The sequence below is a fragment of the Dasypus novemcinctus genome, chromosome 1 (assembly GCF_030445035.2).
Source record: "Dasypus novemcinctus isolate mDasNov1 chromosome 1, mDasNov1.1.hap2, whole genome shotgun sequence".
Lineage (NCBI taxonomy): Eukaryota > Metazoa > Chordata > Mammalia > Cingulata > Dasypodidae > Dasypus > Dasypus novemcinctus.
Window position 1 is genome coordinate 166,536,414 of NC_080673.1, and position 27,017 is coordinate 166,563,430.

The window sequence follows — 27,017 nt, forward strand, 5'->3', positions numbered from 1 at the left end:
ACAAGAACACAGGGTTGCCATTAGACTTCTAAACATGCCTCTACTGCAAAGAGCTTTGTGACTTTGAAGAAATCCCTTCATTTATATGAACTTCAATTTATTTTCTTAACCTTAATATATGTGTAATATATGCTTGTTTGATTGTTGTGAAAATCAGAGATAATATATGAAAAGTACATGACCTGGCATAAGAAGTGTTAATTGACAGCTCTTTTTTATTAACTGTTCCCATAGTTTGGCATTTCAGTTGTTTCTAGTGATTTCTTATTGTAAACCTCTGTAAACAATTTCACTTGCACTAGTAATTTTTCCAGTGGATAAGCTATATGTTTTTCTCTCTCCATTGGGTGACTATGTAGAACTTGTTTCTCTTACCAGACAACCTAGATCTAGCACCCAAGTCACTAGTTATTTCACCTGTGAATCACAGCATGGGCATATTGAACTGCTGGTTATTAATACTATTGTTTGCTTTTTTTTTCCTTTTGACTAAGATTTCCTTCACCTCTAATTTCCTTATTTGCAAATAGGAAAGTTTAGAGAGTGTCATTTGTACACAGCTAGATAATGGCAAAAACCATACTTAAGACCAAATTTGTTATTTTCCATGTCAGTGTTCTTTCTTCCCCACCACTTGATTTTCATGGGATAAATTAAGGGTATGATATAGTGGAAATAGGCATTCTTGCCCCCTGTGGGTTGACTTTGAAAAAGACAGTGCCATCAGGAGACTCTTCCTCTCTGCCCCACTGTTGAGGTTAGAGAAAATTAAGGGGTCCAGTACCTTTCAGTGAAGGTATTTTGATGATTAAAATACTTTTGAAAGAAGCTAAAAGAAGAGATTGAGGGTGGGGTTGGGGACATAATTAATGATGGAGCAGCATCCCTAAAGGACAACAGAAGAAGGAAATCTTCCACTATGGCAAGAGGAAATAATGGACACAAATTAGAAGAGGTTCAAAGATGGGGTTTGGAAAATTAAGAAATACTTATGGCCTCCATTTTTGACCACTATATTAAAAGTGAGGTATTCTGCTCAGTGTAAGGGTTTAGACATACATAGAACAGTGACGGTTTGTAGAATCCATTGTACAGTATCAGAGAGAAAGGGACAAAGCAAAAGCTTCCCAAGCAATTTTTAAGATGCAGTTGTATTGGTGAGATAATCTTTTACTTTATTATGGCCCTGTGAGATACATGGGTGTTTATTATTTATCTAATTAGAAAAAGAGCAAAAATATTTTTGTAGGAGGAAGGATATAATCCTGGCTTCAAGACTAGGATCTTTTTCTTCCTGCTTCTTGACTCATGGTGGTGATCTGTCTGCTTCACAACAAAAGCAGAAATTATTATGCCTGTCTTGTTTTCACGCTGTGTTCCCAGGACAGACTGTGATATTTGGCACATAATAGGCAATCAATAAACACTTGTTAAATAAATGCATGTGTGTTGTCCGATGCATTTATGTTTTCAAACACACTTAACACATTTGTTAAATTCGTGCACCCATTAGTATGATTTCCACCTAATATAAAGCTTATTTTTTCTTAAATTGGAAATAACTTTTTAAAAGCTATTTAATGTCAGAGCTAAAAATTCTAGAAGAAAATATAAGGTAGGCAAACATTGTTTTGACAGACACAAAAAATGACAAATCATGTAAGGGAATTAACTTTGTTTTTTTGCAAGACACCATTAAAAAGTCAGTATACACACTGAGAGGAAATCTTTGCAAAGCAAATATTTGATAAAGGATTTATATAGACTATATTAAAAACTCTTACAAGTCAATAATAAGACAAATGACCCAATTTAAAAATGGGCAAAAGGAGTGGATGTAGCTCATGTGGTTGAGTGTCTGCTTCCTGTGTACGAGGTCCTGGGTTTGATCCCCGGTACCTCCTAAAAACAAACAAAATAAAAAATACAACTCCTATGAGAGAGTGGATGTAGCTCAGTGGTTGAGCATCTCCTTCCTATGTACAAGGTCCTGGGTTCAATCCCTAGAACCTCCTTAAAAAAAAAAAGTGGGCAAAAGATTTGACAAGCACTGTACCAAATAACATATACAAAGGGTAAATAAGCACAAGAAACTCAACATCATTAGTCATTAGAGAAGTGTACATCCAAATTACAGGATATACCACTGTGTACCTACTATGGCCAACAGAAAAGAAAGCATGCATTTACACAAAGCCTTGTTCTTTTTTTTTTTTTTAAGATTTATTTATTTTTATTTAATTCCTCCCCCTCCCCCGGTTGTCTCTTCTCTGTGTCTGTTTGCTGCTTCTTGTTTCTTTGTCCGCTTCTGTTGTCGTCAGTGGCACGGGAAGTGTGGGAGGCACCATTCCTGGGCAGGCTGTACTTTTCTATCGCGCTGGGCGGCTCTCCTTACGGGCGCACTCTTTGCGCGTGGGGCTCCCCTACGCGGGGGACACCCTTGCGTGGTACGGCACTCCTTGTGCGCATCAGCACTGCGCATGGGCCAGCTCCACACGGGTCAAGGAGGCCCGGGGTTTGAACCTCGGACCTCCCATGTGGTAGACGGACGCCCTAACCACTGGGCCAAGTCCGTTTCCCAAAGCCTTGTTCTTAAATGCTTTTAGCAGCTTTATTCATAATACACAGAAACTAGAAATAATAGCCAGATGCCTTACAATTGTATTGATACACTCTGTTGTATCCATACAATGGAATACTTCTCAGCAATAGAAATGAGCAAACTATATAAGCAAAAACATGGATGAATTTCAAAAGCATTGTGTTAAATAAAAGATATCAGACACAAAGGATATAAATTCTAGAAAAGGTAAAGCTTATAATAACATAATGCAGAGTAGTGGTTACCAGGTATGGGGAAAGGAGATTGGCTACAGAAAGGCATAAGGCAGTATTTTTTGTAATGGAAATGGTATGTGTAGATATATATATCCACCATGAGATACCCTTTATACCCACTAGGATGACTGTAATCAATAAGACAGACAAATGTTGGCAAGGATATGGAAAAGTTGGAACTTTTATATACTGCTGGTAAGATTGTAAAATAGTGTAGCTGCTTTGGAAAACTGGTCTGCAGTTTCTAAGAAAGTTAAGCATAGTACCGTATGATCTAGCAATTCTCCTCTTAGATATATACCCAACAGAAAGTGAAACAGATAACCACACAAACATATACCTGGATGTTCATACTGCCTTATGCCTTTCTGTAGCCAATCTCCTTTCCCCATACCTGGTAACCACTACTCTGCATTATGTTATTATAAGCTTTACCTTTTCTAGAATTTATATCCTTTGTGTCTGATATCTTTTATTTAACACAATGCTTTTGAAATTCATCCATGTTTTTGCTTATATAGTTTGCTCATTTCTATTGCTGAGAAGTATTCCATTGTATGGATACAACAGAGTGTAACATTGTTCATGGTAGCCAAAAAGCATAAATAACTCAAATGTCCATCTACTGATAAATGAATAAATAAAATATCTTATATCCATATAGTGGAGAATTATGCAGAAATAAAAATAAATGAAGTCGTGACACATGCTGCAACATGGATGAACCTTAAAAACACCATGCTAAGTGAAAGAACACAGTCATAAAATACCATTTACTATATAGTTCCATTTATATGAATTGTTCAAAATAGACAAATATAGAGAGAAAAATTGATTAGTGGTTGCCTAGTGCTGGAGGGGGCAGGGTTTGTTTGGGGGAGGTGCTGAGGCAAAAATGTTCTAAAATGAGATTGTGATAATAATTGTACAACCCTGTATATATACTTAAACTATTCAATTATACACTTTAAATGGGTGAATAGCATTTTGAATTTTCAATTATATATATGCATTTATCCAATTTGTACTTCCAAATAGTGTACCTTCATTATAAGGTACTATTTTATTTTTCTTCTTCCTCCTCCTCCTCCTCTTTTTTTTTTTTTTTTTTTCCTGAGGTGCGGGGGATGAACCTCGTATGGGAAGCTGGTGCTGAACCACATCCACTTCCCTGAGTTGGTTTTTTCATTTGTTTTTGCTTGTTGTTTATGTTTTTTCAGGAGGCACCGGAACCAACCTCCCATGTGGGAGACGGGCACTTAACTGCTGGAGTTTATTTTTTAGGAGTTACCGGAGATCAAACCCAGGACCTCATACATGGGAAGCAGGCGCTTAACCACTTGCACTATATCCGCTCCCCTTCTTCATTTTTTGATGATGACTATTTCTTAAAATCCCTCATCACATATCTATTTTTACTTGAAATGATGCAATATTGCTTGAGTCTGGTTTTTATTTACCATGTAATATTTCATTTTGTAAACAATGGTAGGATATTTCAACAACTAATTCTGTAATGTTGAATAATTAAGCAGTTTCTAATTTATGAACCTGTAGTATGAATAAACTTCTTTGGCATAAATTTCTAGAACTACAGAAATTCAGGAAATTAGCAATGATTAGTACCTTTGTCCCTGTATTTGTTTACTATTCTTATTTTGTTTTTAGTGAATTGTCATTTGCCTATTTAGGAACTGCTGTCTTATTTTTCTTACATTTGTAAATGATCTCTATATAAGAAAATGAATGTTTATCATTGTTTATCATTAAACATGTTTAATATTCTGTGTCATTTTAATTTCAGTTTTGTTTTTCAATACAAAGCTTTGATTATTATGCATTTGAGTATCTTGTTTTTACTTTTTCATTTTTTCTAGTTATAGCTCAGAATTCTCATGCCTTAATCATTCTATAATTTTAACCTAAACTTTATTTTTATTTTTCATTTTAGCTCTAAACCATTTGGTATTTCATTTTGTTGTAAGAAATAGACCTTCTCAGGAAACAGGTATAACTCAAGCAGTTGGGCTTCCGTCTACCACATAAGAGGTCCAAAGTTCAATGCTCAGGGCCTCTTGGTGAGGGTAAGCTGTACCACACAGGAGTGCCGCCCCACACAGGAGTGCTGGCTGTTGCAGAGAGCTGGCACAGCAAGATGACACAACAAAAAGAGACACAAAGGAAAGTCAGTAAGAGCTGTAGCAGAACAGGGAGCTGAGGTGGCACAAGAGAATGATTGCCTCTCTCCGTCTTCAGAAGGTCCCAGGGTGGGTTCCTGGAGCCACCTAACAAGAATACAAGCAGTCACAGAAGAACACACAGCTGATGGACACACAGCGCAAACAAGGGGGGGCGGGGATAAATAAATAAATCTTTAAAAAGAAAGAAAGAAAGAGATATTCTCATTTGTTATATAGTTAACCACATAATTCCTTTCTGTTTTTTTTTTTTAGACATTTGGTTCCCTTCCCCATCCCCCACTGTTTTGCTGTCTGTGTCCATTCACTGTATGATCTTCTGTGTTTGTTTCTTTTTTCTTTTTTTCCTCCTCTCATCTCCTCTCTTCTCATTTTCTCCCCTAGGCTTCACCAGGATTTAATCCTGGGGACCTCCAATGTAGGAGAGAGGTTCCCTGTTGCTCTTGCTACTTCCATTCCTGGTTTCTGTTACATCTTGCCTTGACTCTCCCCTGCGTCTTTCTTTTTTGTTGCACCATCACCTTACTGTGTCACTTGCCGCATGAGCCTGGCTCAACACATAGACCTAGCTTGCTGAACAGGCACACCTTTACCAGGAGGCCCCAGGAATCAAACCTGGGTCCTCCCATATGGTAGACCGGAAGCCCAATCACTTGAGGCACATATCCTCTTCCCTACCTTTCCTATTTGAAAAATCAAACATTTAAGTATATAGAAGCAAGAAACGTGTATAGAAATAAAGAAAAATAAGTTCAAATGTAGGGAAGTGGACTTGGCCCAGTGGCTAGGGCATCTGTCTACCACATGGGAGGTCCACGGTTCAAACCCTGGGCCTCCTTGACCCGTGTGGAGCTGGCCTGCATGCAGTGCTGATGCGCGCAAGGAGTGCCATGCCACGTAGGGGTGTCCCCTGCATAGGGGAGCCCCACCGGCAAGGAGTGCACCCCATACAGAGCCGCCCAGCGTACGGAGCTGCCCAGCGTGAAAGAAAGTGCAGCCTGCCTAAGAATGGCACCGCCCACATGGAGAGCTGACAGAACAAGATGACGCAACAAAAAGAAACACAGATTTCCCGTGCCGCTGACAACAACAGAAGCAGACAAAGAAGAAGACGCAGCAAATAGACACAGAGAATAGACAACCAGGGAGGGGGGATGGGGGGAAGGGGAAAGAAATAAGTAAATCTTAAAAAAAAAAAGAAAGAAAGGTTCAAATGTCAAGTAGAGAGCAGAATTTAAAAATCCCAGTATAACTTTTTCCCCCATCATTTGAAGCTGAAGCTTCGGTATATGTTCTGTCAAAATGTAATGAAGTGATGCCTGCACAACTATGTGATTATACCAAATACATTAATTGTACCCTTTGGATGAATTGTATTCTTTATTAATAGGTATCAGTAAAATTGATTTGTTAAAAATGTAATTGGGATATAGTTAACTAATCTTGTCATGTTACTAATTTAGATTTTCTTGTTTTAATAGTGCACTAGTAAAATTGATGAATAAATCAATAGAGGGAACAGCAGATGATGAAGAGGAGGGTGTAAGTCCAGATACAGCTATCCGTTCAGGACTTGAACTTCTTAAGGTATTTTTTAAACAATAAACAATTTTGTCTCCTTCTGGATATGCAAGAATCAGGCTTATTGGGAACTACCCAAAAGATTAAAAAATTGTGGTAGAAATCATTTTATAAAGATGTTTTGTGGCTTTCTTTACTGTGGCTTTTTGACATGCTATGCTTTTAACAATATGTGCTCAATCAATAACCTAAGAACCTTCATCTGGAGTAGTAGGATTTTCCACACACAATCATGATATAACAGCATCTGAGCATGGGATTTTTTACCAAATTTTAAATCTGAATAGATGCCAAAGGAATTCAGAGAAGTGAGCAATTAGTAAGGTCCTGGTCAGACAAGACTTTCTAGACAACATGTAACTTAAACGAGCGGGAATACAGCATCATCAGAGGGGATGAGTAATGCTTGTTATATTTTAGGGATTGTAGGGAAATTTGTCTAACTGAAAAAGAGAGTTGGCTTTGGAGAGTAGTGGGAGACAAGATTCTAGATTGTGGAGGGTGTTTGGGGCAGGAAGTTGCTGTCAGGGACTTTTAACCTGCTTTTAACATGATACGGTACTGATAGAGCTTTTATTAGATCATGCAGAGGGGAAGAAATGAAAGGCAAAGAGACATTTAGACCACTACAATATACATAGGAGACAAACTAGCACAATGGACTTAAAAGATACAAAAGAGTGATGGGATGAAACTGGGATGGTCATTGGATTGAAAGAATTGGTGTGATGGTTCATAAGAAAGATTTCAGTTACATTTTTATTAGTTGAATTATATCTTTATATTTCTAATAGTGAAATCACCTTTAAGATAAATATATTTTAATAGGTTGCTCCATTGAATGTTTCAGATTTAATTTTCTATTTCCTATAAATAATCAAAACATCATAATAAATGTTATCACTCCAAACTCCACGAAATAAGAGAATTTCTTTACTGGTTGTATTATCCATTAATTAAATGCTTATTTATTGTCTGCTTGATTTTGCCACTTCTTCACGTTTCCCCACTTTTCATCTTGTTCCTGCAATTATACTAACTAAATTGTTTGCATTTCCTGGACGGTAAACTTTATATATATCATATCTAATGTGCTACAAATTCCTTATGGATAGACTGTAGCTCATTTCCTTATTTTTTATTTCCAGTATCTATCATAAGTCCTAACAAGTAGTAGGCTCTTAAAGGATGCTGAAAAAAGATTATATTATTATTTGTTCTTAATTTTGCAATAGTCACTTTTTATGTTTTATGTTGGTCACAACTAACCAAGGAAAACTGGGAGGTGAAATCTTTATTCTGTGTAGCCAGCATAATCAGGCCATAATTTTTAGTTTTATTTATAGTAGAAAATAATTCTTTTTTATTTTCTAGGTTAAAATATTGTCTCTACTCTTAAAGCTATATCTCTTCCTCCAGGTTCTGTCTTTCACACATCCTACCTCGTTCCACTCTGCAGAGACATATGAGTCCCTGTTACAGTGCCTGAGAATGGAAGATGACAAGGTAGCAGAAGCTGCTATACAAATTTTTAGAAATACAGGCCATAAAATAGAAACAGACCTTCCCCAGATACGATCGTGAGTATATTTGTTCCCGTGATCAACAGTTTTCTCTAAGTATGGGAGCCATAGAATCATTTCTCATTTATGTATAGGAAGATAAGAGAGGAAAAAAACTTTGATCTAGAAGCTGATTTTCTGTACCCTCCTTTATTTCACCCTTTCCCTTCTTGTGCCCCCCTCTTCTACCATTAGAGTGAAATCTAAGAATTTATTATTTTATTATATTTGTGATTAATGTGTCTTCCTAATATAAGTATGTTCATATTTTTCTCTCCAAATTGATTATAGTTACTACCTTCATATCCCACAAAAGAATGTTTAATATTTATTGTTTGGTAGGTTGGTGGCAATGGTGCTATCTTCCTTTAATCTTTCACTCTAGATTACATCCTCTCTCCTTTGCCCTAATACAAATGAAGTATATTTATGTATTTTCACTTTTGCATCTTTAAGAGTTTGCCTTTAGGGTCAGACTTAGTGCTGAGAATTTTTATATATAATTTCATTTAATTTTTTTAGGAGGATACTGGGTATTGAACCCCGGACCTCATACATGCAAAGCAGGCATTCTACCACTGAGCTGCACTCCCCCCTCCTTTTTTAAAAATTAATTTGTTTGTTGAGAATTTATATTTAGATGTAAGGTATGTGGGAGACAGCTCTTGGAAGAACACATAGTTGATATTTGGGTATGTGCAAATAGTTCTGACTATATCCACATACAAACTAGTTTTTCCTCACAGGGTAATAATATTTCAAGAGGACTCATTTAAAAATCCTGAAGTTTTTAATTTGCAAGCTAATAGTTTAATTTGTGAAATAATTCTTTATTGTACATTCTCTTCATTCTTAGCTCTGTAACTGGCTAATAAAAAAGAATTACCAAGATTAGTCCCTGCTTTCTAAGGAGTTTATAGTCTAGAGACGATAATCTTTATGTAAGTACATTATAGAAAAGATGATTGTCACAAGTACAATAAAGTTTCTGGTGAGTTTTTCAAGGTAGCAAAAACTATACATTTTTTAAGGCCAAAGATTTATTCTTCAAAAATTCTGTCCCAAAGGAAATAATAGGAAAACAGCTATAGATGGAAACGTTTTTTTGGTTATAAGGAATTAAACTTCTTGCTCTTAAGACTAATAGCAAAGGAAGGAGAGAATCACTGAAGTGAAGCAAATACTGCAGACCTCAACAATAACCCTGAAAATATCATTGGGTTATAGCACTCTTAAAAAGAAGGGGCAAAGATTAAAGTTGATTTGGTATCATCGTTTCCTTAGGCTAAGAGGCATACGTTTAACATTGGTTTGATGAAAGCTTTTGTTACTCTTCTTTTGTTACTCATTGATGTTTTATAAAGACTTATTCTGTAAATGAGTTTGTGAAAGAAAGACAAAACATTGGTCAGCCAAAGAAAGATATTTGGGTATGGAAAACCCTTTCTCATTACTCCAAACCTGTATCATAAAAATGGAGAGAAAAGTAATGATATTCATACATCTCAAATAAGACAATCAGGCATAACTTGTTTTATTGTGTTTTAAAGATACTGTGTTTTTTTACAAATTGAAGGTTTGTGGCAAGTCTGTTAGTCCATTTTTCCCAACAGTGAGTGCTCACTGTGTGTGTCTGTGTCACATTTTAATTAAGGTATACACATTGTTGTTTTTTTTAAGCATAATGCTGTTACACACTTAATAGACAACAATATAATGTAGGCATGACTTCTCTATGCACTGGGAAACCAAAAAATTTGGGTGACTTGCTTTATTGCAGTGGTCTGAAACTAAAACTGCGGTATCTCCAAGGTATGCCTGTATTAATCAGCATACTTTCTAGTTTTTAGGTCGAAGTTCATGACCTGAGTCCTGGGGTATTGCTCATGATGTCTAACTTCCCATTATAAAAGAACTCTTTGCCACCATTGCACTTGTTACTATTGACCTTATACTCTATAAAAATAGCATCTTGTTAAAATTGCATTAAATGCATGATAAATATCATCCCTTCTATTTTTCTTCTATACTTTTTTTTAAGATTTATTTTTTATTTTATTTTTGTTTCTCATCCTCCTCCCCGCCCCCCATTGTCTGCTCCCTGTCCATTTGCTGTGTGTTCTTTTTCTCCACTTCCATGCTTGTCAGTGGCACTGGGAATCTGTGTCTCTCTTCGTTGCGTTATCTTGCTGCATCAGCTCTTCATGTGTGCGGCGCCACTCCTGGACAGGCCGCAGTTTTTTCGGGCAGGGTGGCTCTCCTTGCAGGGTGCACTCCTGGCACACGGGGCTCCCTATGTGGGGGACACCCCTGCATGGCATGGCACTCCCTGCGTGCATCAGCACTGCATGTGGGCCAGCTCACCACACGGGTCAGTAGACCCTGGGTTTGAACCCTGGACCTCCCATGTGGTAGGCGGATGCTCTATCAGTTGAGCCAAATCCACTTCCCTATATGTTTTCTTTTGATCACAAAAATATCTATATGTTCATTGTAGAAAGCTGAAACTCTAGAGAAACAAAGAAAAAGTCACTGTTAACATTTGATACATTTTTTTCATGAGTATGTCTATTTACTTAATGTGTGTAAGTCAAATTAACATGCTGTTTTCATTTCATTTAACAAAATTATTTCTCCGCATCATCAAAATTTAACGCTAAGACTGTAATATGTATTTCCATATTGTCCACAGAAAGACTGTCTCTGTTTACCCTTCAGTGTCTTGAAATCCCAACTCCAGTACTTTTAGTTCTTTCACTTTAGGATACCTAAATAACTCATGCTTTAGTTTCCTCACCTGTACAATAACTATAATACTAGTCCTCTTTGGGTAGTTGTAGTTGAAGTAGTTCATGTAAAAGATAGCACAACTTATTAGATGTTTTTATTACCCTCTAACCAATATAAATATATGTCTATATCCATGTGCACGTTCTCTCACCAGCTTCTGCTTTTTAATAAAACTTTTATCTTTTGACCATCTTTCTGTGCCACCACAATGGTATGTGTGAATGTCCTGGCTGATTTTCTCAAGAGCATCAACAATGCTGAGAAGAGAGGCAAACGCCAGGTTCTTATTAGGCCATGTTCCAAAGGTATCATCAGGTTTCTAACTGATGATGAAACATGGTTACTTTGGCGAATTTGAAATCATTGATGATCACAGAGCTGGGAAAATTGTTGTGAGGTTAAACAAGTGTGGAGTGGTTAGTCGCAGGTTTGATGTACAACTCTAAGATCTAGAAAAATGACAATATCTGCTCCCATCCTGTCAATTTGGTTTCATTGTATTGACGACCTCAGCTGGCATCATGGACCATAAGGAAGCAAGGCGAAAACACACAGGAGGAAGAATTCTGGGATTCTTTTCTTTTTCTAGGGATGTAAAACATAAATGCAAATAAAATGCCTCCGTGGGTGGGGGTGCACTTTTGAAGGGTACTGCAAAAAGAAAGTGGAGAATTAGAAATATGGCCTAAAGAAATGAAGTTGTTTTGTTTTTTTTTAATTGTTTTGTTTCTTCAAAAAAAATTTGGCTACTTAGAAGGTAAATATAAAAGTATGGCATGGCACAAGTTTTGGATGATAAATTGAGATTGGCTTGGGTTTTTTATTTTTTTCCGTGTACTCATAAGATAGCTTTAAAATGAAAATTGTCTCCCAAAGTAGCTTTTTTCCTGAGGGTATGGTATGTTGTGGATTATATTGGGGGCCAAAGAGAGGGCATTTTGTATAGATCAGATTTAAGAGAGGATCCTCTACCAAAATACATCCAAATAAAGGGAGGGAGACAACCAAAAGAGTAGTTTGTGGACTTTTTATATATGTACAGTTGATACTATTTTTTACAGGACTTTAATTCCCATTTTACATCAAAAAGCAAAGAGAGGAACTCCACACCAAGCAAAACAAGCTGTTCACTGTATACATGCCATATTCACAAATAAAGAAGTCCAGCTTGCACAAATTTTTGAGGTATGTATAAGACATAGAGTGTGTTTATGTTGATCTTTATTTTTCAAGCTCTGTGGTTAGATGAAAATTGAAGCTAGAGTTTTTTAGCTTTTGTAAAAATACTTGGTCCCACACTAAAATGTACATTGTGTGAGAACAGGGAAACTCTCTTTCTGTATTCTCAATGTTTGTATTAGGTTTTGTATGGAATTATTTCATATTTAATGACACTTCCTGTGTGTTAAGACATAGTACCTTAATTTTTTTTTTTAAGGTTTTATTTATTTCTCCCAATATTCCACCCCTCGTTCTTTGTGCTCACTGTCTGCTGTCTGTGTCTGCTCATCTTTTTTTTAGGAGGCACCGGGAACTGAATCCAGGACCTCTTATATGGGAGGAAGGACCCTTATCATTTGCGCCACCTCTAATCCCTGCTTGTTGTAGCTCTCATTGTGTTTCCTTGTGTTTCTTCTTGTTGCATCATCTTGTTGCATCATCTTGTTGCATCATCTTGCTGCACCAGCCTGTCCCTTTAGGAGGCACTGGGAACTGAACCCAGGACCTCCCATGTTGTAGGTGGGCCCCTCACAGCTTGAGCACATCCACTTTCCATACCTTAATTTTTAAGTTTATTAACACAATGGTCCTTTTATCCTTTTCACATATTTACTAAATGATCTTTTAAATAAATCCATTTTATTGATACATATTAATAAAACACAAGTCATCCAATGTATACAACAGTGGTATTTGGTATAATCAGATAGTTGTGAATTCATCACTTCAATCATTATTAGAGCATTTTACTAAATGATTTGAGCCATGTACTTTCAAGTATCTGACAGTCCTATCTGAAAATTAATATAATTTTCCTTTCCTTATATATGGTCCTTGGCCTGATTATCTTTTTCCTACATTTGTACTTTCAATCTTGGTAAATTTAAGTACGTGAAATAAGAACCAAGTGTCTGATATGGTTGAAATTACTTATCGTTAGAACAGATTGGTTTGGCCAGAAATTCAGGAGGACTTGGGAATATTCATTGTTTCAGTAGAATGTCTAGCTATTTCTAAAGCAAACTGGTAATTTTTTCTGTTTTATTTTTATAGCCACTCAGTAGGAGTCTGAATGCTGATGTACCAGAACAACTTATAACTCCATTAGTTTCTTTGGGCCACATTTCTATGTTAGCACCAGATCAGTTTGCTTCCCCTATGAAATCTGTAGTAGCAAATTTCATTGTGAAAGATCTGCTAATGAATGACAGGGTAAGTTTCTAATTAATTAAATTAAGGGTCATGAGATTAAGACTGTTTATATCTTCATTTATTACAGGAAGGAGCATTTCTGCTTCTCTTTATATGTAATTCCTTCTGTCCTTTTAAATTATTCTTTGTCTTCTTTTTTCTTTATTATATTTCCACATGACTTCCTGACTTGTTTGCTATTATTAGAACTTAGCATTCAAGAAAGAAATGAGAACTTTAGATGGATGAATAATGAAATAAAAAATATGTTAAAAATATAAATACTAAAGAATATATAAGTAAAAAATATGTTAAAAGTATTATCCTAACCTTTGAAGGACAATTTAGAATTTTAAGGAGTGCTAGAATTTTGTTTTATCAAATAAGTGAACTTGAATTTTACTATCTTTTTGAAATATAATTATACTGTACTTTAGCACTAGATGTGTGTATTGTGTTTTAGATATTGAATATTGTGTATGTGTGTGTGTTCTGATTTTTTAAGCTCTATGTTGGAGCCCAGGAATGCGTAGCTCGAAAAGACTTCCCAAATAACTTCTGAAACACACCTCTGATTAAGAATAACCACTTTACCAAATGGACCTAAATAAAGGATTACTGAATAAAGACGCAAATCAGTATTAACTGCTGGAGTATTGTAAATAACCTTTAATTCAGTGCTAATTTATCCAAAATTCAACTTATCCAAATCTTCTCTAACCCCCTCCTACTGGTCCAGTAGTCTTGAGCATTCAATATTAGGAAATTTAAAAAGAAAATAATTCTTTTCTTTTCCTACCTCCCCACTTCCATTTTGGATGTATTTGATAGAGAAGAAAGTTATGCCTTTTCCACCCCCCACACCTTTACTATTCCTTCCACTCTTGATAGATGTGGCTGGCAACAAATGTGAAATTTAAGAATTCTCTTCGATGAAGAATTGATTGTTGCTGGGTTCTTTCCTTGTTTTTAGCTGTGAAATTGAGTATAGTCTGAACAAGCCCGAAGTACCTTATAGCAGTTTTACTTCCTGACCATTCCTAGTGGTACTGTTCTTCCTTCTTCACTTACCCCCTAACTGAATTCCTAGTTTTTCAGAGCAAGGAAAACCTTTTCCCTAGGCTATTAAATCATAGTAAGGGACTTGTCTCTCATTGACTGGTTTTCCCAGTGAGCAGGGATCTGGGTTTTTTTATTCCTTCAACTATCTTGTATTGCTTGAGAATACTAATTTTAACTAATACTAACAGGTAAACCCTTTTGTGGCCAGGTTGTTGAAAACAATGTATAGTGTTTCTGCTGTCCTAATAAACATACGTATACTTGATTTTTTCCCTCATCTTCTGAACCCAAACTATTAAAATATTCATTATGGAACTCCCCATACTTGGGAAAATGTACTTGTCTCAGCCTGAGGGTGATTACATGCATAGTGATAAGCTGCTCTTGACCTATTCGTGGTTTTGGGCAGGGAGGGGTACAGAATCAGAGCATTTATTGACATTGTTATAGAAGTATCATACACTTTATGGAATATGATTTGGTATGTTTGTGGTAAAGCTGTGTTTGATGACTTTCCTGTAGATTTTCCATTGTTTAGCATGAAAAGTTTAATGAACAAAATGTTTCAATTTTTCTTTCTAAAAGTTAAGTTTATTCAATTGTCTATAGTCCACAGGTGAGAAGAATGGAAAATTATGGTCTCCAGATGAAGAGGTTTCACCTGAAGTACTAGCAAAGGTAAATTTGTATAGGTCTTGATACCTTTATGTTGTGTAAGGAAGGTTCGTTGGTATCACTCTCAGTTAACTATTTTCTAATGAGGTACTGTCTTTAAAATCCATAATAAAATGTTGATTATTTTTCAACAAGAAATTGTTTTCATGTATTTATATAGGAATATATGTCAGCATCTTCTGTAAACCTTCTTGCCTGCTAAAACAATCTCAGCGAGGCTTTTTTTCCCCAAAGGTTTTTTTTTCCCCTCCCCTTCCCCCCCTCCCCCATTATCTGCTCTCTCTGTCCATTCGTTGTGTGTTCTTCTGTGTCTGCTTGCATTCTCGTCAGGTGGCATGGGAATCTGTGTCTCTCTTTGTTGCATCATCTTGCTGCGTCAGCTCTTCGTGTGTACGGCACCACTCCTGGGTGGGCTGCTCTTTTTGCACAGGGCGGCTCTCCTTGGGGGGCACACTCCTTGTGTGTGGGGCTCCCCTATGCGGGGTCACCCCTGTGTGGCATGGCACGCCCTGTGCGCCACAACACTGCACGTGGGCCAGCTCATCACACAGGACAGGAGGCCCTGGGTTTGAACCCTGGACCTCCTGTATGGTAGGCGGATGCTCTATCAGTTGAGCCACATCAGCTTCCCTCATAGGTTCTTTGTTAATAAATCTTGGTGCTCAGAGGCATCTCAAGTGATTGGAGGTATAGCCTCACCACCACTACCATAAGCATGTCAGTGTTACTTGGCAAAGATGGTTGTCCTCAAATTGGTGACTTTTGAGGAATATAAATTATACCTCAATAAAGCAGATTTTTAAAATGATGGTTTTGGGGTTTGGAACAAGGGCCTATATCACCTGCTTTAATAATCTCTTCACCTTGTATAACTTCATAGTAACTACGTATTCCATCAATTCCTTTTTCCAGATTGTCAATAAAGATAGTAAATAATCTATCGATCATTGTTGCTCTTTCACATATATTGGTAACAGTCCCTTTTTTTATTTAAATATGGGACACTTATTTAAATATGGGATACTTCAAGAATGTCATCCTTGCACAGGGGTTCCAGTTTTAGTATATATGCTGCTGAAGCAAGCATGGTAACAGTCTCTTGAATACAAGTCTCCACATAATTATGAGATCTCTTGGTGTTTTGATCAGAATGTTAAGTGAAACTAAATCAGGCTTTGATGCTTTTTTCAAGATGCTTATCTTTAAGTTGTATTTTCAGATAATTTAAATATCTTGAACAAGGGGTTAAGTTGAAAAAGCTTAGTTCTGGAGCCAGACCTCGGGCAAGTTATCTATCTACTGTGCATCTTAGTTGCCTTATCTGTTGGAAATAAGAATACTTTCTTTTTAGAGTTGTTTGGGAGATTAAATAAATTAATATATGTACAACACTTGGGACAGGGAGTGGCACAGATTAAACATGAAATAAATGTTCTTATTTTTACTGCTGTCCTCCCAGAAATTTGTTTAATAAAACTTGCTTAATGGTGAGGATAAGTAATCATATTAACATAAATTAATCTTCCCTTTAACTGGAACTTTAAGTTGCTTTCCCTTTTTTGACATGTTAATATTTTATAGGTACAAGCAATTAAACTTCTGGTAAGGTGGCTGTTAGGTATGAAAAACAACCAGTCTAAATCTGCCAATTCAACTCTTCGGTTATTATCAGCAATGCTGGTTAGTGAAGGTGACTTGACAGAGCAAAAGAAGATCAGGTGAGATTTTTCTTCCCTTCCAATTTTTTTAGCTCAAAATTTTGGGTAACGTTTATATTGAAATTATTTATCTAGTTAATACTGGCTATTACTGTTGCACCATGTGCTTTCAAGTCAAATCTTGTGTAGTTGGCTTTTATACTTCCTATAATATTTTTGTTTTAATAATGCAGTTATATCTTTCTTCAATCCTAAAGATTTTGAACTTTTTCTGGTAATTTAACTATAATCACTGTCATCTAATGTTACATTTAGATTCAGCTTCAGTTCAATTAAATATTTAAGTTCCTACTCTTTGCAAAACATTGTGGTAATCTTTGTAGCAAAAACAGATAAGACTCACTCAGACCCTGCCTTCTAAGAGCTTAACCCTGTAGTGAAATGATTGACCAAGTATAGTGACTTGGGCCATGACTAAAAATTCCACTGGACGTTCAAAGAAAGGAAAGTAACAGCTTTTTGATGGTTTGTAGAAAAGACTACAAATGGAAGGGGGAAAAAGGTTCCATTTCTACAAATTTTCACTCTCCAAGTCTGTTAAATTACCTCTTTTCTTTCTGTTCCTTTAAAAATGGAAATAAAAGCCCAAATTTTCATTATTATTATTATTTTTTTTAAGATTTATTTTATTTATTTAATTCCCCTCCCCTCCCCCGGTTGTCTGTTTTCTGTGTCTTTTTGCTGCGTCTTGTTTCTTTGTCCGCTTCTGTTGTCGTCAGCAGCACGGGAAGTGTGGGCGGCGCCATTCCTCGGCAGGCTGCTCCCTCCTTTGCGCTGGGCGGCTCTCTCCATGGGTGCACTCCTTGTGCGTGGGGCTCCCCTACGCGGGGGACACCCCTGTGTGGCAGGGCACTCCTTGCGCGCATCAGCACTGCGCATGGGCACTCCACACGGGTCAAGGAGGCCCGGGGCTTGAACCATGGACCTCCCATGTGGTAGACGGACGCCCTAACCACTGGGCCAAAGTCCGTTTCCCTTCATTATTCTTGATTCTTTCAAATTCTGGATATACTAGGGTCCTGGACAACAATAGAGGTAACTAAAGAATTCTACTTCTAATACATTCCTACTTTAAAATTTGTAGTAGAGGACAGGGGTTTAATCATTCATGTATGCATTCAATATTTATTTAGTTCTATTATATATCAGGTGCTGCTAAGCTTTTTAAAGCCACCCCTGCCTCTGAAGAATTTGCACCCTGGATAGAAAATAATTATTAATATGGAGCTGGGTGCCTTGATAAACTGAAGAAAATCATGTAAAAATAGTTTTGTCATAGACCAAACTGTAGGTAGCTTTGCATGAAAAGATTGATGAGAACTGAGTTAGGGATAATAAAAAAGCTGAGGGTTAATCTGTGCAAAATTCATAAAAAGTTTGTAAGTCTTTGGAAATGAATAGAAATGGTGAAAGCACATCATATAGTGTTATTATATGGGTATGACAGTAGTCAAAAGGGTAAGTCTAAGGTCATGTATATTTCTCGAAGGAAAGCTAAAAAAATGTAATATGGGACTGTATAACATAGTGTAACCTCATGTAAAATACAAATATACAAGAGATAGAAACAGAATAGCAACTATGAAAGTCAGGAGAAGCTTAGAGAGATTGAGAGGTGATGAGTTTTTGTTCATTTTTTTGTTATTATAATTGGAATAAAGAAAATGCTCTAAAAATGATTGAAGTGATGAATGCACAACTATGTGATTATACCAGATACCATTGATTGTACAGTTTGGCTGGATTTATTCTTTATAATATGTATCAATAAAATTCATTTGTTTTAAAAAAAATTATTTTCCATTTTAAGTAAATTCCATCTTCTAATACAAGACCTTCAGGCCACCACCACCCATTTCACCCTTGTTATTTCCAAAACTCCCTCTAGTTAATCTGCTCATGGTCCTAGTTTCTTTGGTTTTGATTCCCTCCAAATACAGCATGATATTAACTTGGGCTGTAGAATCAGAAACTTATGCAACTCTACACTCTACTTAGTAGCTATGTGACCTCATATAGATTACTTAACTCTTCTAAGCGTTAGTTTTCCCATCTGACAGGGCGAAAATTAAATGAAATAAAGCCTGTACATTAATGTTTGGCACAGTACCTAACACAGGGTAAGCACCCAAATAATAGCACACACCCCCCTTTTTTTCATTATTGAGTCATCTGCTTCAGAAACCGTTTTGTTTGAGAGTCCCTCGTTGTTACCAGTCCTCACTATAACAACCCAGTGGTCCAGAATGCCATGTTTCCCCTTCTTTAAAGCAGTAGTCCTTCATGGATTCAAGTCAACTTTCAATATTTCCTAGTCTTCAAGATATCAGCATCATTGGTCCCACATACAAGTTTAAGTAGAGAGGCAGTCCTTTCTCCCCATTTATTGTCACACTTTACATTTGGGTAATAAAAGTCTGAGGGGTAGACAGGGGCTGAAGAGGTTATGCTCTTAGATTTCCTTTGAAAATTTAATCTGCAAGAACAGATCCATCCCAGGAACCAGTACCTGAAAGAGATACTGGCAAAAGCACTCTATATCTTTTTTTTTATTTTAATCTCATTTTCTACAACGAATATGTATTCCTAATCTGAATGTTTCTTCATAGTGTTGCAGTTTTGGTTGTTATAGTAAGCACTTACTTGGCTGTGGTGTAGCATCTAAACCAGAGCTTAACTAGAAAGAAAGGCAAATACATGTTTTAGAAAGTCACAGTGATTTCACCTCTTTCCATATATGTTGAGGTCATGGGCTCAGCAGCTTTTCCATATTTGTACATTACATCATTATATGCATAAATCATCCTAAGGGTTGTTACACTTAAAAGGAATCAAAGCATTTTTGTGAACGATAATGGTTATAAGAAATGTTTATTTCTTTTTTGTTTGTAGTAAATCTGATATGTCTCGCTTGCGATTAGCTTCTGGTAGTGCCATAATGAAGCTTGCTCAGGAACCTTGTTACCATGAAATTGTTACCCCTGAACAGTTTCAGCTCTGTGCACTTGTTATTAATGTAAGTAACAATCTCATTTTTGTGAATTACTTAGCATTGACAATTTCACAGAAAACAAGTTAAATACATTTACAGTAAATACTGAAACTGGATTGCTACTATTACCTATTCTAACTATCTCCCTCAGTATAATTGTTGCTTTAAAAAAATAACATATTAAAAATACCTAAACTGCTCTTTTATACATGTTGTTTGTCAAACTTTTTTTTAACAAACTAGATTTTTTTTTTGTCATGGTTTTGAAAGTGCTAATATTTTTTAAGCATTTTTTTTTTGTGCTACTGTAGGATGAATGCTACCAAGTAAGGCAGATATTTGCTCAGAAGCTACATAAGGCACTTGTGAAATTACTGCTTCCATTGGAGTATATGGCGATCTTTGCCTTATGTGCCAAAGATCCTGTGAAGGAAAGAAGAGCACATGCGCGACAGTGTTTACTAAAAAATATCAGTATACGCAGGGAGTACATTAAACAGAACCCCATGGCTACTGGTAAGTTTGAAAGTTGCCGTGTGCAAGTAAGTCTTGTCAATATCAATTTGTGGTTTTTAAAGTTTTATACATTTGTGTTATAGTTTATAATACCCCTGGGAGTTTTATAGTATGCTGTTATTGTTATGATGTACTTAAAAACTGAAATGCTCGTTTCTGAATTCTGTTTATACTGCCTAAAACTGTTTTAGAAAACTACATTTTCTTTCTTGTGGGATTAGCAATACAGCTTGATTTGAACACATTGCTCAGGTGTCAGAGACCAGAGAACTATTTTCCTACCTTACTCAAGGACCTACCATATAATATTAATTTATCTTTTAGACCTTAATGTCCATCAAAATTGAAATAAAACTATTTCTGTATCATCTAGCATGTTGCCTCTAGTTTAAAAATAACTGAGGTAAAAATGGAAATGTAGGTAGTTAGAACTCGAACATACAAAGGGATTTTATAAATGCTATTTATTACTACCAACAGTAATGCTTTCATTTCAGAGAAATTATTATCACTGTTGCCTGAATATGTAGTTCCATATATGATTCACCTGCTAGCCCATGATCCAGATTTTACAAGATCACAAGATGTTGATCAGCTTCGTGATATCAAAGAGTAAGTCATTTGGTCTCAAAAATTCTGAAGATTATTTTTACTTTTAAAAAAAATGTTAAAATATTTCCTATTCACATTAGAATAAAAACTTGTCCATGTTTTCTTCATTTTTTGTAAATTTTGAGTTTCATCTTAGAAAATTATTCTTCCCCAGTAACTTCTTGGATTTTGTTCAGTTTTGTTTCTTTGATTTTTTGTGGGGTTTTTTGTTTTTGTTTTTGTTTTTTCTGTTTCCAGTTAATTGCCTGGTTATTTAAAATAAGTAGGTTTGGTTATTTTGGGGTATGTTGGGGTTTTTTGTTTTTAATTTTTTCTTTACTGTGGTAAAATGTATATAACTTAGAAACCATTTTAACAATTATTAAGTGTGCAATTCTGTGACATTAAGTATACTGATAGTTTTGTATAAGCATCACCACCATGTATTCAAGAACATTTTCATGATTTCAAATAGAAACTCATACGCATTAAGCAATAATTCCCCATTAATGCCCTCTCCCCAGGTTTTGATAACCAATATTCTGCTTTCTGTATCAGTGAATTTGCTTATTCTTAAGCATTTCATGTAAGAGAAGCCATATAATATTTGTCCTTTTGTGTCTGGCTTATTTCAGTCAACATATTTTCAAGATTCATTCATGTTGTAGTATATATCACCATTTCATTTCTTTTTATGGCTGATCAGTATTCCATTGTGTGTGTATATGTATATATACATGTCATTTTGCTTATCCATTTATCCGTTGGTGGACATTTGGGTTGCTATTGTGAATAATGCTGCTATGAATCTGCCCAAGTCCCTGCTTTCAATTCTTTGGGATGTATACCTAGAATAGGATTGCTGATAATCCATGTTTACCTTTCTGAGAACCCACCAAACTGTTTTCCACAGCAGCTGCACCATTTTACATTCCCACCAACAATATATGAGGGTTCTTATTTCTTTTCATGTTTGCCAAAGCTTGTTTTTTTTCCCCCATAACAGTGGTCCCATACAGTGACGTGGTATCTCACTGTAGTTTTGGTTTGTGTCTATCTAATGACTAATGATGTCAAGCATTTTTTTCATGTGCTTATTAACCATTTGTGTATCTTTGGAGAAATAGCCAAATCATTTGCTTGCATTTTACTTGAGTTTTTTTTGTTTGTTTGTTTGTTTGTTTGTCTTCTTGTTATTGAGTTGTAGGAAGAGTAATTCTTTATATATTCTGGATATTAAACCCTTTTGATTAATTTTTGTATATAATGAGAGGTAGGGGTTCAAGCTTATTCTTTTGCCTGTTCATATCTAGTTTTCCTAGCACCATTTCTTTCTCCCATTAAAATGGACTTAGCACCCTTGTCAAAAATCAGTTGGCAGTAGATGTGTGGGTTTAATTTCAGGAATGTTTTGTGGCTTTCAATGTACAAGTCTTTCACTTCCTTGGTTACTATTATTCCTAAATATTTTATTCTTTATTCCATGCTATTATAAATGGAATTGTTTTCTTTATTTCCTTCTACGCTTGTTCCCCAGTAATCAAAAGTGTAGTGATCAACAATTAGACCACACAGCCCTGTTTTTTTGAGAACTAGGTCCTTATTGCCCATCCTGACACAAGCATGGAACATCAGGAATGCAGTCCCAACCAATGGCTGCCATGTGGTGGTGGGGGGAGGGGGGACGTGTTAGGGAATCTAGCCAATACACACAAGGTGAAATTCAACAGTATTTACTGCAAATTACCAATCTCTTCATCCAGCTCTTCCCTGGATGCTGCAAGTGCTCAACTGAGACACCAGAGTTACAAAATAGTTGATTCAGACAATTCCTGCCAATTCACTAGTTGTTCTGGTGGAGGGACGAATTCCTGAAGCTGTCTACTCTGCCATCTGCTCACCCTAGTTTCTATATTACGGGATTTTACTGCATGTATTCAGATGGGCTTCAGCTTATTCAGCTTTATAATTGAGAAAGCCATGCAGTAAACATTTCTCTATCTAGAACTAAATATTATTTGCAACCTCAAAAGATAATACCTTAAAATATGCACATACATAATAGTCTGTAGTATAACTATAATTAAACAAAATTAAGATTTTTTTTTAATAGTCACATGGAGATTTGTCACCAGTGGAAAAACAGGCAAGTAAACAATTACGAAATATTTGTTCAAGAATTATTTATGTAAAATAGAAGGTTGCATATAATATAGGGTGAAAGAGTGGAAGGTGGTTATGATTGCCTACTCATTCCCCATTACTCTTTTTACTTTGCAGTCTTAAACTGGTACTTTTGGCTTATATTTAAAGTATTGGGATTTTTCAAATTTAGGCATTAAGTCTTATTCCTAGTCCTACTTAAGATTTTGTTCAATTTTTATCTGCCTCCTATAGCTTGGGACACTGAGGTGGTTTCATCAGTTTTATAAAATCTTAGAGTTGAGGGGAGCAGATATGGCTCAAGTGGTTGAGCACCTGCTTCCCACAAGGGAGGTCCCAAGTTCTGTCCCCTCTGCCTCCTAAACAAAAACAAAACAACAAGCAAACATGAAAAAAAAAAAAAAAACAATTCAGGGGAGCTGATGTGGCTCAGTGGTTGAGCACTGGCTTCCCACATATGAGGTCCCAAGTTCAATCTCCAGCCCCAGTACCTCAAAATAAAAATAAAAGTCTTAGATTTGAAAAAGATGTTACATCTTGTCCAACATTACTCTTAAGAATTCCTTCTTCTCTGACTTGTATTCAAACACTTCCATCAACTGTGAGCTCCTTAAAATTTGAAAGCTTGTCATTCCATTGTTGTTGCTTCCAACACATCATTCCTGGGATGTTGCCTTTAATTTCAAATGCTTAAAAATATGTTGTTTTAATTTTCTAGGCTGCTGGAAAAAAGAGACTGTAAAACATGTTGGCTTTTAACAATGGGAATTTATTAGCTTACAGTTTTGAGGCTCAGAAAGAATATCCAAATTGAGGCAATTCTTTCTTCCCAAAGACTGCTTGGTAGTGATCCTTGGGTTTTCTACCACATGGCAGTGTCTCCTGGTCTCCCTTCTCTTCCAGGTTTCATTGCTTTCAGCTTCTTGCTTCCCTGGCTTTCTCTGTGTCTGAATTTCATTCTCTCATAAAGGATTAATCCTCTTGTAAGAGGATTAAGACCCATCCTGAATGAAGTGGGTCACACCTTAACTAAAATAGCCTCATCACAAAACCCTTCTTAATATGGGCCCACAACAACAGGAATGGCTTATTAACTTTAAAAATATGCTTTTCTGGGAAACAGTTTCAAACCACCACATATGTCTACACGTTTAAATTTTCATTAGAGCTTTAACTGAGTAGATACCTGTTTTAAGAAGTCATATAATTAAAGACTTCCAGGAAAATGGTGGATTAGAAAGATACAGAACTCTCTCTTCTCACAGAAAAATTGCTAGAAGATAGGCAGAAACAGCCTGAGGGAAAAAACTTTCCAGGGTGGAGGGCACCAGAGGAAGGCTGGATACCACTCCCACAAGAGAGAGGTACAGGAAAAGAACCTCGATCTTAAGACCATAAGTAGAATGCAGCTGTAGCTGCCACAGCCCTTTCCCCAGCCTACAAGGAAAAAGCATTGAATTCCTTCACCTCCAGCCTATGGCTACAGACAAAGGGGGCTGCAGGGATCCACCTCCATGGGAAAAGGGAGAGGGACATAGCCTAAGGTTGATTCACCTTTTGACCCACAAATTTGGTCTTCTGTGTCCCACAAGACCTTTCAGGCCAGGTGAGGCCATATCATTATTTGCCCCATGAGCTGCCAAGGGACTAAAGAGCTCTGACCTTCTCAAGTGCTCTCCCTACTGACTGGGACTGGTTGTTGAGCATACAGAAAGGAGTGGAATTATTTCCCACCCAGGAAAAGAGAGTGGGATATCTGAAAAAGTTCCATTTGCAAGGCTCTTAGCTCCAAGCAGGAACCTCTGTCACATCAATCTAGTCCATGTTGCAGCAAACACAGTTGGACCAGGCATTGAACTGAGAAACCTGCTGAAGACTGCCATCTGCTGTCCAACCAAGAAAGTGCACGTTAGGGAATTAAAAGTAAATAATTGGGGAAGCAGCTGTGGCTCAATCAGTTGGGCTCCAGTCTACCTTATGGGAGGCCCTGGGTTCACGTCCTGGGGCCTCCTTGTGGAAGCAGGCTCACCCACATGCTGCAGAGAGCCGCCGGCCCGCAAGCACTGCGGAGACTGACTCAGCAAGGTAACAACAAAAAAAAAAAAAAAAAGAAAAGAAAAGGGAGACAAGTAACAAAAAAAACAAGAGTGCACAGCAAATGGGCACAGAGAGCAGACAATAAACAAGCCGCAAAGGGGGGGGGGGGATTTTTAAAAAAGTAAATAATTGGGAAGGGGAATTTATAAGTGGGAGCGGATGTGGCTCAAGCAGTTGAGCACCCACCTTCCACATGGGAGGTCCCAAGTTCAGTTCCCAGTCCTTGATGAAAAAAACAAAAAAACAAGCAAAACAGATGAAAAAACCAACTCAGGGATGCTGATGTGGCTCAGTGGTTGAGCACCAGCTCCCCACATATGAAGTCCTGGGTACAATCCCTGGCTCCCAGTACCTAAAAAAAAAATAAAAATAAGAGAGTCTTGTGGGGGCTTTACAGCCCCAAGGTCCTTGGAAGTTGGTCTGCCTAGGGCCCAGATTTGAGGAATTAACAGGGACAGTCATAAAGACCTAGAAGAGGTAGAACATAGAATCAAAAAATGGCAGTAATACAATCTCCCACCACTAAATCCCTCCAAAAGAGAGAGAAATTCACCATCATAATCAGAGACCCAGATGAGAGGCAGGGTTGGAGACAACTGATGGCTGAGATTTATACAAATTTCCAAAATCAAATTAATGAGTTGAAAGACAATATGGCTAAAGAAATAAAGGACATCAAGAAGACACCGAGTGACAGCGACGGAAGTATTCCCTGAAAAAAAACTTCAGAGATACCATTCCATGACTACACGGGCAGATTCCGGAGCTCTACAGGATGGCGGAAGCTAGAGAAGGACTCCACAAACACTGAATTGAAGAAAAGAGAAAATGTCAAGAGATAGTTACCTTCAAAGATGTAGTTGTGAACTTCACCCAAGAAGAATGGGACATGCTAGACTCCCCAGAGAAAGCTGTTCAGAGAGAGGATGCTGGAGAATATCAATCACCTGGTCTCAGTGGATAATTCTGAATATTGAAAACATACTGAGATGGATACTTGGAAACTTCAAACATTTTCATGCCCCTAATCTTACTGTAACATGATATTTTTTTCCAATTATTACAGGCAGAAAAAGTGTCTTTAAAAAATGGGAAGTGATATAAATGATAATCAGCCCACCTATCTGTAGGAAAGACATTTCTAAAATCATGTCATTGGTAAACTTATTTGTGTGAACCCTAGTTTCCACGTAGATACCTGGAGATGATTAGGAATTCAGTAAAATACCCTAATTGTAATCAATTTGGGGATTAAATGCTAATCGAGCAAAAAATCTGTGTTTCAATTTAGGGAAAATTAACCTAAGCCAAAAATTTTATCCTGAGAACATATAAAAAAGAATTGTATAAACAGGTTTCACATATATAATCTTAAATGAAGTTCAAAATTCATCAGATAGGTCTGAAATTGTATGGCTATAATAAAGAATATCTGTATGGAGAAGAATAATGTATTTATGAATGTAACAAATTAATTATTTAACTGGATTCTTTCACTGAAGAATTAGTCTAGAATTTATGTGTAGGGAAATGAATAAATTGATGTACATGGAAGAAAAGAAAAGAAAAAAAAAGAAGATACCGAGTGAGCACAAAGAATTTAAAAACCTGAATAGAAAAGTAACAGGGCTCATGGAATGAAAGACATGATAGGTGACATCAAAAACAAATTATTGGCATACAATAGCAGGCATGAAATGAAAGAAGAAAGAATAATTGATAGAGGCAGACTTGGCCCAGTGGTTAGGGCATCAGTCTACCACATGGGAGGTCCACGGTCAAACCCCAGGCCTCCTTGACCCGTGTGGAGCTGGCCCATGCG

The 27,017-nt window shown here is 36.7% G+C and overlaps 1 protein-coding gene across 8 annotated transcripts in view; it reads left to right on the forward strand.

Moving 5' to 3' along the window:
• PDS5A (PDS5 cohesin associated factor A) overlaps positions 1-27,017 on the forward strand; it is a 159,037-nt gene that overhangs the window by 106,585 nt on the left and 25,435 nt on the right. For all 8 annotated transcript variants that reach the window (XM_058299533.2, XM_058299563.2, XM_058299545.2 and 5 more), the window contains 9 exons: positions 6,518-6,623; positions 8,037-8,197; positions 12,031-12,154; positions 13,244-13,402; positions 15,053-15,121; positions 16,700-16,836; positions 19,729-19,852; positions 20,140-20,344; positions 20,842-20,956. In XM_058299533.2, coding sequence (XP_058155516.1) covers positions 6,518-6,623; positions 8,037-8,197; positions 12,031-12,154; positions 13,244-13,402; positions 15,053-15,121; positions 16,700-16,836; positions 19,729-19,852; positions 20,140-20,344; positions 20,842-20,956 — 1,200 coding nt within the window. The remainder of the gene's footprint in view (positions 1-6,517; positions 6,624-8,036; positions 8,198-12,030; positions 12,155-13,243; positions 13,403-15,052; positions 15,122-16,699; positions 16,837-19,728; positions 19,853-20,139; positions 20,345-20,841; positions 20,957-27,017) is intronic.